This window comes from Heteronotia binoei, unplaced genomic scaffold (genome assembly GCF_032191835.1).
Source record: "Heteronotia binoei isolate CCM8104 ecotype False Entrance Well unplaced genomic scaffold, APGP_CSIRO_Hbin_v1 ptg000047l___fragment_1, whole genome shotgun sequence".
NCBI classification, from domain to species: domain Eukaryota; kingdom Metazoa; phylum Chordata; class Lepidosauria; order Squamata; family Gekkonidae; genus Heteronotia; species Heteronotia binoei.
Genome location: NW_026799982.1, coordinates 17936 through 30865, shown reverse-complemented (window position 1 = coordinate 30865; position 12930 = coordinate 17936). Strand labels below are relative to the sequence as shown.

The window sequence follows — 12930 nt, the reverse complement described above, 5'->3', positions numbered from 1 at the left end:
TTTTTTCTCCTTGGCCAATGAATAAAATCCCAAACCTAGTTGCTTATTCCATAAAAATTTGTAATCCAATTGTTTGATATGTACTTCTTGTAAACAAATAATGTTAAATTTTTGTTTCCCAATCCAATGAAAAGTTGCCCTTCTTTTTTGTGGTGAGTTAAATCCATTTACATTCCAAGATAATAATTTGTAATCCATCATGACTTTCTATTTTTAATCTGTACCCCCAAATTCTTTATTTTCCAGCAAAAACTTCTCCATATCTTGAACACTTGTGATGGTACATCTCTTCCCTTTGTATTCAAAACCCACACCTCCTGGAAGAATCAATCTGTATCTCATTTCACTCTTTCTCAACTGATCAGTCAGTTTTTTATATAATTTTCTGTCACTTAAAACTTTTCTTGGTAGTTCTTTCATGATTCTGACATCACTGCCCTCCACCACCAAATTACCTTCATATTGTTTACTTAGAATTCTGCCCGCCAGATCTCTTGTTACACATCTTACTACAACATCCCTTGGTAGTTTGTTTTTCCTGGCATATTCTGAATTGACCCTGTAAATATAATCATAAAAGTAGTTAGTCTCCTCAGGGTCATCACCAACAAATTCAGCGATAATCCTTATTATATATGTTCTTAAATCCATTCCATCTTTTTCAGGCACCCCTCTCAAGCGTATCTGATTCTCCATTAATTTGCAATCTTATAGTACTGCTTTTTCCTGCATGTTTTTTATAGTGGAATCCACTGTATTAATTCTTGCATCGTGGTCTGTCACTTTATCTTCAACATCTTGAATTCTTTTTGCTATTGCTTTAACTTCTTTAGTGAGGACTTCTATATCCTTTTTAAATTCCTTCTTACATTCACTTACAGATTCTTTAATCACCTTCACCAGCCTTGCTTCCATGGCATCCATTTGTTCTTTTTTTCAGATTTTTTAGTTCCTTCTAGTGTCTTGGCTCTTGTCTGTATCTGTTTCCTGGCTTTTGGGCTGACATTACTGCATTCCCATTGTAAATATAGACATTAAAGTTGATGTCACCAAAGTTCTTTAAAACTGTACAGTCTTATAGATTAGGGCATGCCCTTTCAGGTAAGCTCAAAATCACCGTCCTCCTAAATTCCAAAGCCAAGATATTAATTTTTAAAACTTTATATTTTCCAAAATGGCAGCCGCGCGATTTTTCCCTTGTTTTTTCAAAAAAAATTCTTTTTCTTATAAATTGCTCTCAAACAAATTTAAATTACATAGTCCAGTATATTTTATCTTCAAATGCTGGTATTTGTTGGCTCCACTCTTTTTAACAGTCCTGTTCTTTTTAAAAAGTTTTTTTTTAAAAATTACCTTCTTATAATGGCCGCCGATGTTTCTCTATGATTGCAATCCTAGAGAAGCTTAGGAGGTTTATTTTTTTCCCTTCTTTTAATGGCCACCACTTTCCTTTCTTGCCACAAAGTCTCGTTCTCTATGGTAAAGAAGTCTCGCAATATTTCTATGATGTCACTTCCTGTGACATCTTGTTGTTCTGCAGCTCTCTTCTAGTTTCGGAGGGGGTAGCTGACCACAGGTATGCAAAACAATTTTAATTTCCCCCTTTTTTAGCCGTTACTTTAATTTTCTCAGTTCCAATTTTCCCCTTCCTCCTTCTTCATTTTAGTGTCTTATATTAGTATCCAGACCTTTATTTTTCTTCCAAATAACTCTTAATTTAGTCCCGGAGCAATAGATAAAGATCTTTACCTTTTTAAGATGTGATCCTTCAAAAAGCACCATTCAAATTCCATTAGATATTAATTAGTCCCAAAGAACCTTTGGCTCATGATGAATTTAAGTCGATTTAATGACTCCAGATATCCTCTGTAGATGTTGGAATGTGATTCTTCTCCGGAGACTCTTCAAAGCCAAAAAGAAACCCCGGTGGGATTCCTTGTCAGCCAAAGTAAATCTCAGAATTTTATAAGCATGTCTTGGCCACCTTCTTGCCTAGAAGATGTGGACAGCAGGCATTAAAACACCTTCTCTGCCCAGAACAGAGGGTCTGGTTTGCTCCTCACTGGGAAGCACATCAATCCTTCATGAAACCAAAACCGGAAGCCGGTGGCATTCCTGAAGGGTATTTCCTTGATGGATGTGTGCAAGGCCGCCACCTGGTCCTCTCTGCATGCTTTCATGAAGCACTACGCTTTTGATATTTATGCTCAGCAGAGGACTCGTCTGGGAGTTATGGTGCTGCAAGCTGTTTCTTCAGGTTGACCGTCTTCCTGCCTCCAGGTATGTCTTGCTTGCTAATCTCCCATGAGTGTGAAGCACAGAGACCACAAAGAAGATAGACAGGTTGCTTACCTGTAACTGTAGATCTTTGAGTGGTCTTCTGTGCATTCACACTACCTGCCCTCCTTCCTCACTGCTGACGGTCTCCCTATGTTAGGGGCTTCCAACAGTCAAGAAGGAACTGGCAGGATCCTCACACTGGCTCTGGTGAGCATGCTTACTGGGACGCCTGCGCATGCCCACTGGTGCCAAGTGCGAAAAATCCCGGGCTTTTTAGGTACCGATTCAGGGGATTGGCGCAGGCGCTATATCCCATGAGTGTCAATGCACAGATGACCACTCGAAGATCTACAGGTAAGCAACCTGTCTTTACTATCCCTTTTACTACAAGAACAGCTTCTGAAAGGAATGCAAAATGAACAGAGGGATTGGGTTCTCTGGCTTCCTTTCTCACAAATGTGGCTCTTCCTGTCCCCCTACCCCCGATTCAGTCTCTCAGAGATTTAAAGTCATATACACACCTTCCAAAACAGAAGCAGTTGCAAGCTTCTGAACTTGCCTGAGATCTAAAGGTGCATTGTGAATGCTGGGACATTCTTTTGTACATTAGTAGGCCATGCAAGGCAGATATGTGAACCACATTTTCTCAACAATAAACTAAATAATCTAAACCATGCACTTCAAGCAAATGGCTACTGTAAGAATGAAAGCAGAAGAGCAATTAAACCAAGGATTAAACAAACAACTGAAGAAAAACAATCTCCCACAAAAAAGTTGTTTTTACCATATATCAAAGGAATCTCTAAGCAGATGGGAAAACTTATGAAGAAACATAACCTACAAACAGTGTTCAGACCCGCTAGAAAAATACATCAGATGCTACAATCTGCAAAAGACAGAAGAGACCCCTTCACTTCTGCAGGAGTATACCGCATACCCTGTAGTTGTGGACAAGTTTACATCGGGACCACACAATGTAGCATCTTGACAAGAATAAAAGAACATGAAAGACTGCAGACTTGGCCAACCTGAAAAATCAGCAGTGGCTGAACATAGCCTAAATCAAACAGGACACAGTATCTTATTCCAAGACACTGTAATGCTGGACAACACATCCAATTACCATGTTAGATTACACAGAGAAGCCATTGAAATCCAAAAACATAAACACGGTTTCAACAGGAAGGAAGGAAGTTTAAAAGTGAATAGGGCATGGTTTCCAGTCCTGAAAAACACGAAATGCCCTACAGTCCCGTGGCCACCCCTCCCCCCACCTTCCCCCGCATTACGCCTCCCTCCCCCAGGTTGCATGCCTCTGCGCCTCCTTCTCCTGCCCTTCCCCACCTCAGATTGCAGGTCAGTTTCATGCTGTGCAATGCTTTTTCCACCACCACCCCCTCCCACCATGCCAGCAGCAGCTCAAAAGGGTGTGTGGCTGCGGCCAAAAAGGGTGTGTGGCTCTTCCCTCCCTGGCACTTCCTGGATGGGAAGGAAGTGGAATGAGCTCTGCGCCGATTTCCAAGTGATCGGGCTGTCGAACAGGGTGGAGGGCGCAACATGAAACTGACCTGCCTGAGGTGGGGAAGGGAGGGAGAAGGCGCATGACGGGGGGGCGCAATGCGGGAGAAGGCAGGGGAGCGACCAGGGGACTGGAGGCCCAGTGGACCTGTGCTCTGTGGCCAGATTTCTCACTGAGAGTGAGCAGTTTAAAAGGTGAGTTGCTGCCATTTCTTTTCCTTTCTTTTCTCTTTCTTCCTTTTGTCCCTCCTTTCTCCCACTCTTCCCTCCCTTTTCCTTCCTTCCTATTTCCTTTCTCTTTCTCTTTTCTTTTTTTTCTATATTTGTTTCCAACTCTCCCTCCCTTCTTTTTTTTCTTTTTCTCTTTCTTTCTCTTACTTTCTTTCTTCAGTCTTTTCCCATTTTTCTTCCTTCCTCTCTCTTTCTCTTTTTAGTGGGCCATGAAGGAGAAGTGTAAAAATAACTGGGCCACGGGGGGGGGGGGGAGTTTGGGAAAACCTGCCCTACAGTTTACAATAGCACTACAGTTAAGATTAGAATTTCAATAGTCAATCCATATACAAAAGAACCCCCTCAGGTAAACTTCTCCATTAGCATGTCACAGCCCAGGAAGCTCTCATAAATTAATGACTCAGCCATACCCCACCTGCCTGAATAGGTATACCCCACCTGCCTACCAACTTCTTCTCAATTTGACCCAGAGAGAACTCCAGTTTTCTGGGTTACATCTCTGAGGATGCCAGTCACAGTTGTTGGTGAAACGTCAGGTCTCACAATGCAAGACAACGGCCACACAGCCCGAAAAATCTACAACAGCCAATGGACACCAGCTATGAAAGCCTTTGAAAACATATAGTTTTTTTCTCTCCAACATTTTATTTATAGTATATGGGACTTAGTTAATTCTTTCCCAAATGCATTTGTTTGTTGTATCAATGCAGCCAAACAAAACCCAGAAACATTTGATGTTTTGACTAACAGTAAACAATGTACAAAACAGCATCTGGCTTTAGGCATTCATTTGAAGTTGTTCTAGAGGAGGAAAAGATTTCAATTACAATAATCTATTTATTCAAAAGGGCTTACCTTGACATGCACCAGTACGGATGTTGGGGATGAAACCTCTGCGACATGGTTGAGGCTGAGCAGGGCAAATCTCACATGGATGGCCCCATGCATGTCCAATGGTTGCACAACAAAGTGTCTTCGTGCATACAATGCCAGTCAGTTGGCCTTGACACATCTGGTTGTTGACCTGAGTGAAACAAGGGCCTGTTCTATAATCTGAAAATGGAAGGAAATATTTCAGTGGTTGAGGACTCCATTATCTGACCTCTGCCAAAATACTTGCAACACACACACATACACATCAACAGAGCAACTTCTTAGTCTACTTCACACATCTGTAACCCTATAAAAGTTCATGACACAAAAAAGTTTTAAGATTTTTAAAGATGCTGTGCCTTTTACACTGAATTAGAACAAAGTTATATCCTGTATTTTCAGATAAGGAAGTGATTTACAAAGATTTTTTATCATATAATGCATAAATGACTATGCAAGTGGCATAAAACATGTACAATATTTCAAATGGCCTACTTTTAGTTTACAAACCACAGTTTCCACAATGAACCATCATAATCCAGGATAACAGGTTTTAGATGCAAACTACACATTATACTAAAAAGTCTTGTCTCTTATACTTGAAGAACCAGAGACTAAAGAGCGATTAATTCTCCCTCTGCTGGCTACTTTTCCCAAGCCCTCCTTCGAAAGCTGCCTTTACAATATAATTTTTTTTGGATTCATATCTAGCTCACAAACACAATTTTAAGATTTAAAAGCAGCTGACAGAGGAAGAGTTAAGCACTACCTTTCCTCTTGTCTATTCCATGGTAAAAATTGTCCCCTTCTCAGAGTAGGCTTGCCAATCCCCAGGTCCCAGTGGGGGTTCTTCCACTTTCCCAGGCTCCTTCCCGCCCCAGTCAGCTGGCTGGCGAGGGGAAGCCCCCCCCCCAAAGCCACCATGTGACTTTCCCCCTCCGGAGTCTTCAGTCTTCGATTGAAAGGCTTCCTCTTGGGATGGTGTGTCTGTGTTACTTGGAAGAAGTTGGCTGCAACTCGTGAGTAGAGAGGTCAATCCCTCACTTCAGAGTCACCAGAAACGGGGGGGGGGACGTCTGCTGAGCACTTCATTATTCCCTATGTGGAGATCAATTCTCATAGGGTATAACGGGGAATTGATCTGGAGGTTTCAGGGGCTCTGGGGGAGCTGTTTTTTGAGGTAGAGGCAAATTTTCAGTATAATATCTAGTGCCTCTCCCCAAAGTACCCCCTAAGTTTCAAAACAATTGGATCAGGGGGTCCAATTCTATGAGCCCCAAAAGAAGGTGCCCCATCCTTCATTATTTCCTATGGAAGGAAGACATTTTAAAAGGTGTGCTGTCCCTTTAAATGTGATGGCCAGAACTCCCTTGGAGTTCAATTATGCTTGTCACACCCTTGTTCCTGGCTCCGCCCCAATGTCTCCTGGCTCCACCCCCAAAGTCCCCAGATATTTCTTGGATTGGACTTGGCAACCCTATCTCAGAGTGTTTCACAAAAGGAGAAGGAGCCATCCAGAATCTGGGTCTGTACTCTGTAGTATAACTTCTACATACTTTCTCCCTTAATCTTTTGCTCCTGGACTTGGAGTGAAGACCATGAACCCACATTGTACATTTAGTTTTTATATTTAGCTGCCTAAAGTCCAAGCCTCTTTCCAGACAGGCTACAATAACAAAAACAACTGTAGGCAAATCTTGGCAGATAATGAGACTGAAACCAATATTAGATAGATTTCAGCTGAAACAGTTTAAGAACAATATAAGCAAGCTGGAGAGAATTCAGAGACCTCTTACAAAAGGGTTTGGAGAACAGGTCATACGAGGACACACTGAAGGTTTAAGAAAAAATTCAGTGAGGCCATGATCCCAGTATCCAAATGCATGTAATACAAAACAAATGAGCCATTTCAAGAAACTGAAGAATAAAAAAGCTCCTTGCTTTAGTAAATTTAGTCCTGCTAGCAAGGATCCATGTGGATCCACCTTGACAACAGGATTCCACAGAACTGCTTAGGATTGTTCCTTCTGTCTAGTAATGACTAGCAGTGTGGTCCCAAAAACACTTTTCTGGGAGCAAGACCCATTGAACAGACCTGAATAGGATTCTGGGTAAGCCTGTTAAGGATTGTTCTCTGAGGGTACCAAACAATTACTCTTTGAAAAGCAATGCCTGCTGGAACCAGGATTGCTGACACATCACTGCCCAATACTGAATCAGCCCACTAGCCCACCAAGATCAGTACTTTCTATTCAGACTGGCAACAGCTCTCTAGAGTCTCAAGCTGAGGTCTTTTACATATTACTTAAATTCTGATCCATTTAACTGGAGATACTGGGGATTGAACCTGAAGCTTTCCACATCCCAAAGATATGTTCTACCATGGCTGTGACCCCTCCACTGGCATGCTTGTAAGTCAAGAGTGGATGTTATCAAAAGACCGTTGAACTGTTGTTAACTCTGCTCCATTGCTTTCTTTAGGGCAGTCTTAATTTTGTTCCAGTAGGCATATTGTCAAACAGCCAGAGTTGTCCTGAGTTTATTTACTACTAAATAACAAAAACAAGATCTTTTGTCACACTTCTATTCTGTGTTCTACAAAATAGTTCTTGTCTTTCGCACTGAAGAATACAATGAAGATGCAAGTTAGCTAGAAACTCTTCTAGACTACACTTCTAGACCCTCAACAAAATTTAGTACTTACAGTTGCACTCTGGTTTACTTCATTTTGTATCCTGCCTATTTCCTACCCACGACACCAATATTTCATTATGATACACTTAGCCTGTTTCTTTTTCTTCAAAGCAGGCCATTTTCAAGCAATGAACTTCGGATTTATTATATCCCACTCTTTGTTTTGGAAACACTGCTCCTTACTAAGACTTTTTAGCTTTAACAAAGGGACAACATTCTGCACTTTCAAACTGTTTCCTGTATGTGCTCCACTTCAAGAGGTAGTTTAATTTAAATCATTCCTGATGTCACAGATAAATAGTTCTAAGCTATTTTCTGTTGTCCTGTGAATTTAAGAAGGCTATGAATTTCATATATTGAGCTGCTCGGTGTATCAGTGCAGTGCAGTGCATCAGAGCTAAAAGTCCATATTTACAAGAATCTTCAGATGTTCTCCAGATGCATACCTTCAATGGTATTTCATAGCAACCCATGGAAGACTGGTAAAATGATTTACTGCCATAATAAAGAGGAAAACAACTTAGTGCACACCACATTTAGGCTGATGACAATTTTTACTTGCACATAATTAAACTAAGGATAAAATTAACAAACAAAAGTTAATTTAATCATATTTTCCTTGATCAGAGATAAGTGTCATGTTATGACTTTCACAGTTTGTTTCTACTTACTGTTACTGTGGTAACACTTCTGTCAAATGGAACATATGTTATATATTACAGCCTGCTTAGTGACTGATGAGTGCTGGTAACCTGCATCTAAGATGATGTTGCTATACTTTGTCTTTAAAAACTGTTCAGATCCAGTAATAACGTATGACATGAAAAACAATATTTACTTGGTTGGTTTTTTGCTTCATAATTCCCCCCCTCTTCTGTCTTTCTCCCCAATGGGGCCCAAAGTGGCTTACATCATTCTCCTTGCCTACATTATCAGTAACAAGAACTCTGTGAGGTCAGTTAGGCTGAGAGTACATGACTGGCTCAAGGTTACCCAGCAAGCTTCCATTTGAAGAGTAGGGAATCCTAGTTCAACACTCCAAGAACTACATCACTCTGACTCTATAACACGCGTGGCCAAACTGTGGCTCGGGAGCCACATGTGGCTCTTTTATACATATTGTGTGGCTATCGAAGCCCCCACTTCCGCATTGGTCAGCTTGGAGAAAGCATTTGTCTCTTTAAAACAATTCTCCAAGTCATACCAACTGACAGCTTGGAAATGCATTTAAAGTTGAAGTTGCTTTCTTTCTACCTTTCTCCCCACCTATTTCCTTTCCTGCCTGCCTGCCTGCCTGCCTGCTCTCAAACATCTGATGTTCATGTCTTGCGGATCTCAAACATCTGATGTTCATGTCTTGCAGCTCTCAAACATCTGACATTTATTCTATGTGGCTCTTATAATAAGCAAGTTTGGCCACCCCTGCTCTATAACAATCAGGCCTCAGATTCAACAGGAGCTCAGAGGAGCACAGCTCCTGAACCTTTCTGAGTGTCAGGGCCGGCTCGCTCAATAGGCAAACTAGGTGGTTGCTTAGGGTGCTGGGAGGCTGGGGGTGCTGAATTGAGCTCCCCCTCTGGTGCCCAAGACAACCACCTAGTTTGCCTCCCTCCCCCCCCCCCTGCTGCTGCTGCGACCGCCACCAACCCCCTCTGGCCCCCTGCCACCCCCCACCACTGCCCCCCCGCTGCCGCCGCACTCAACTTGCTTCCCCCCCCCCCAGAAGCTTGCTGCGACTAAAACAGAGCCCTACCGGCTTCTTCCAGCCTGCACCTGAACATTTTGTTAAAAGACGGATGGAGGAAGCTTTCCTGCCCCCTCACTTCCTGTTCCAGAAAGGAGGGGAGAGATACCTCCTCCATCCATCTTTTAACAAAACACGCAGATGAGGGTTGGGAGAAGCCGGTAGGGCTCTGTTTTAGTTGCAGTGAGCTGGGGGGGGGGTGAGTGAGCGGAGCGTGGTGGCGATGGGGAGCAAGTGGAGCGCATCCAGGGGGGGCGTGGGAGGCGCCTGCCTAGGGCGCTATTTGTCCTAGAGCCGGTGCTGCTGAGAGTTCCCCCTCTTCCTCCCCAACTACTTACCTTGTCCATTGAATAGTAAGTGCAGCTGTATAACAAACCCTGGATTAGGAGAGCGGAGCACCAGCCAGCCACCAGGAGCTTTGCCATGCCCCCAGAAGTCCTCATTAACCTCTGGAGAAGCCTGTGCTATCTCTTATCCACTTCTTATGTGATCTTGGGTGGTGAGTGGCTTGCTGGCGTTTTGACTGTGGTGGGGGACGGCCAAGAAGAGCTACAGATGAGTCAGGCCTATTTGGGCTGGCTAGAGCATGGGGTTGCTTTTGGCTGGGGGATATGCTAATGAGTTATGCTAATGAGCTATGCTAATAATCACCTATTTTTTTTACAAAATGACCCCTGATAACAGTAATGTAAATAATAAAAATTACAATAGAGTTCAAAAAATTGATTTTATATATAAAACTGAGAAAACTTTTCATTCTTGTAGATATAAGACAAAATACATCAAGTATTAAACCAAATTAGCTTTGTAGCAGTGTCACATTAACACTTGTACACATATTTAGGATAGGGTTTGCCAGGTCCAATTAAAGAAATATCTGGGGACTTTGAGGGTGGAGCCAGGCGACATTGGAGGTGGAGCCAGGAGCAAGGTTGTGACAAGCATTACTGAACTCCAAAGGGAGTTCTGGCCATCACATCTAAAGGGACTGCACACCTTTTAAATGCCTTCCTTCCATTGGAAATAATGAAGGATAGGGGTACCTTCTTTTGAGGCTCATAGAATTAGATCCCCTGGTTCAATCTTTTTGAAACTTGGGGGGGGGTGTGTTTTGAGGAGAGTCACTGGATGCTACATTGCAAATGTGGTGCATCTATCTAAAAAAACAGCCCCCCCCAAGCCCTAGATACCTGCAAAACAATTATCCATTATACTTATGGGAACTGATCTCCATAGGGAATAATGGTGTGCCCAGCAGACATTTCCCTCCCCCCTCCCTGTTTTCTGATGACTCCGAAGTGGGGGGGAGGGCCTCCAAACTGGGAGATCCCCGGCCCCCACCTGGGGATTTCAAGTAAAAAATGCACTGCATTTTTATTTGAATTCTCCACATTGTAGTCCACAGTTTCGACTACCCACCTGGGGATTGACAACCCTAATTTAGGATCAGAATAAAAAACTGGGGAGAATGGGGCTGACTGAACAGAGAACTGAGTCAACAACTTTGTCTTTTTAGGAAACTGTCCCTGCACATTAGTAAAAAATGCGCTTCAGATACAGCTATCTACCTTTTGTATGAACAGAAAAACAGATGGGTGACTTCGGTCACTTAAGGCTGTCGGAATCCAAGCACTCTAGAAGGACTGATTTTAATTGCAAGAAAAGAACAGCCGGGGGAGTTGAGAACATCTAAAAGGTACGCTCATCATTCTTATCTTCACTCTGAGAGACTTTGAATATAATTTAAACACTGAGTGGATTAACAACAGACGAAGGCAAGCATAATTGAATGGAAAAAAAAACTTTTACCTTGTTAAGCTGAGCTCTGTGGCTTTGGAAGTGAACAACAGCAGAAAAAACCCCCTCAAGATAAGAGTGAAAAAATTGGCAGTCGGAGGCTGGTGACGTAGAAGAAAGAAAAGAGAGTTGCCGTGTATATATGCCCATAAACTGCAGAACCTTGAATGAACTGAGCTGAGTGGGGGCATGGTGGGAAAAGAATTCAGCTTGTGAAAATTGAACGCCGTAAAAATAATTGCCTTCAAAGATATTTGGAGAAAGGACATATTGTTGTGGATTTTTGTGGTTGCGGTTTCTTCATGCAGCTCATAAAACTGCGAGATTAGACACGAGATCAGTCTGAGCTGTGACAGGAAGTAAAACAAAAAGGGGCTGGACAATAAATCAGAGCCTATAAGGATTACAAGAGCTGTGACATCCGACCTTTGAACTAGGAAGGAATTGAGTCCAAGACTCAGACCAAGAAAGACGAAGAGAGACCTCTCTAGGCTGGAACTGTACCATAGAGAAATAACGATTGCCATTTTAAAAGGGAGAAAAACTGTCAAAATTGTTAAAATTCAATATCTTTGCTCAGGAAGAAGGGAGAAAAACGAAACTAGTCTCACCTGAAAGAGCTGGCTTTAAGCTATTGGATTGGATGCTAAACTTTATGTGGGGATTTTTTTAAGGTTTAGTGATTTTTTATATGTCAGTAGAAAGAACAACACGTGCAAGAGCCCAATCATTTGACAAGATGCAGTCTCAATTTGACGCTCTGGAGGCAAAAATGTTAAAAGCTATGGACAAATTGCATTTGGCAATAAAAAAAGATATTAAAAAAGAAGTTGGAGACCTTAGGAAGGAGATAGAGGGCCTTAAGGAAGAGACTCAAAATAAAGTGAAAGAGGTAGAGATGAAAGTGGATACACAGGCCTCTGCCTTGCTAAAAATTCAAGAAAAGGTCATAATACACGACTGTAAGTTGCTGGAGTCACAAGTGCGTCTAAGAGGGGTACCTGAAAAAGAAGAGACAGATTTAAAAGGTTATATGGTGGATATCATCACTGAGTACATAGAAGAAGACCCTGACAGATTTAAGAGTATGTTGGAGGGTGCCTATAGAGTTAACTCAGTTTATGCGAAAAATAAAGGCCTGCCAAGAGACATCGTCATAAGATTAAGATCAAAAGAGGTGGCAGAGAAAATCTTGAGGAAAGGGTACCAAAAAGCCTGGGCAATAGAAGGGAGCAGAGTTAAAATAATGAAAGAGCTACCAAGAGAAGTGATCAGCGATAGGAAAAAGTATAAGAAGCTAACCGATCAGTTGCGTGCAGAGGGCACAAGATATAGATGGATAATACCAGAGGGTCTTGGATTTGAACAAAATGGCAAAAGGATTACAATAAGAAGCGAACAGGAGATGCATAGCTTTTTTGAAGAAAATAAAGAACCAACATCATAATGGAGTACAAATTACTATCTTGGAATATAAATGGACTAAATTCACCACAGAAAAGAAGGAGAACATTTCATTGGATTAAAAAGCAAAAATGTAATATAATTTGTCTACAAGAAGTTCATATACAACGCAAGGACAGTAAATTTTTGTGGAATAGAAATTTGGGGTTGGAATTTTTTTCACTAGCAGAGCAAAAGAAAAGAGGGGTGGTTTTTTACATTAAAGAACAACTTGACCCAAAATTAATCTTCAAAGATAAAGAAGGAAGATATATTGCTGTGGAGGTGACGATAGAGGCGAAAAAAACGTTACTATTAGGACTTTATGCACCCAATGGAGCGAAAGATAA

The 12930-nt window shown here is 41.9% G+C and overlaps 1 protein-coding gene across 2 annotated transcripts in view; it reads right to left on the bottom strand.

The window, feature by feature from the left end:
• LOC132590489 (fibrillin-2-like) overlaps nt 1–5078 on the bottom strand; it is a 314238-nt gene extending 309160 nt beyond the window's left edge. For both annotated transcript variants that reach the window (XR_009556697.1, XM_060263396.1), the window contains exon 1: nt 4885–5078. Coding sequence is in view for 1 of the 2 variants with exons in the window: in XM_060263396.1 (XP_060119379.1) it covers nt 4885–5041 (157 nt within the window). In the remaining variant the exon portion in view is untranslated. The remainder of the gene's footprint in view (nt 1–4884) is intronic.
• Nucleotides 5079–12930: the final 7852 nt, after the last annotated feature.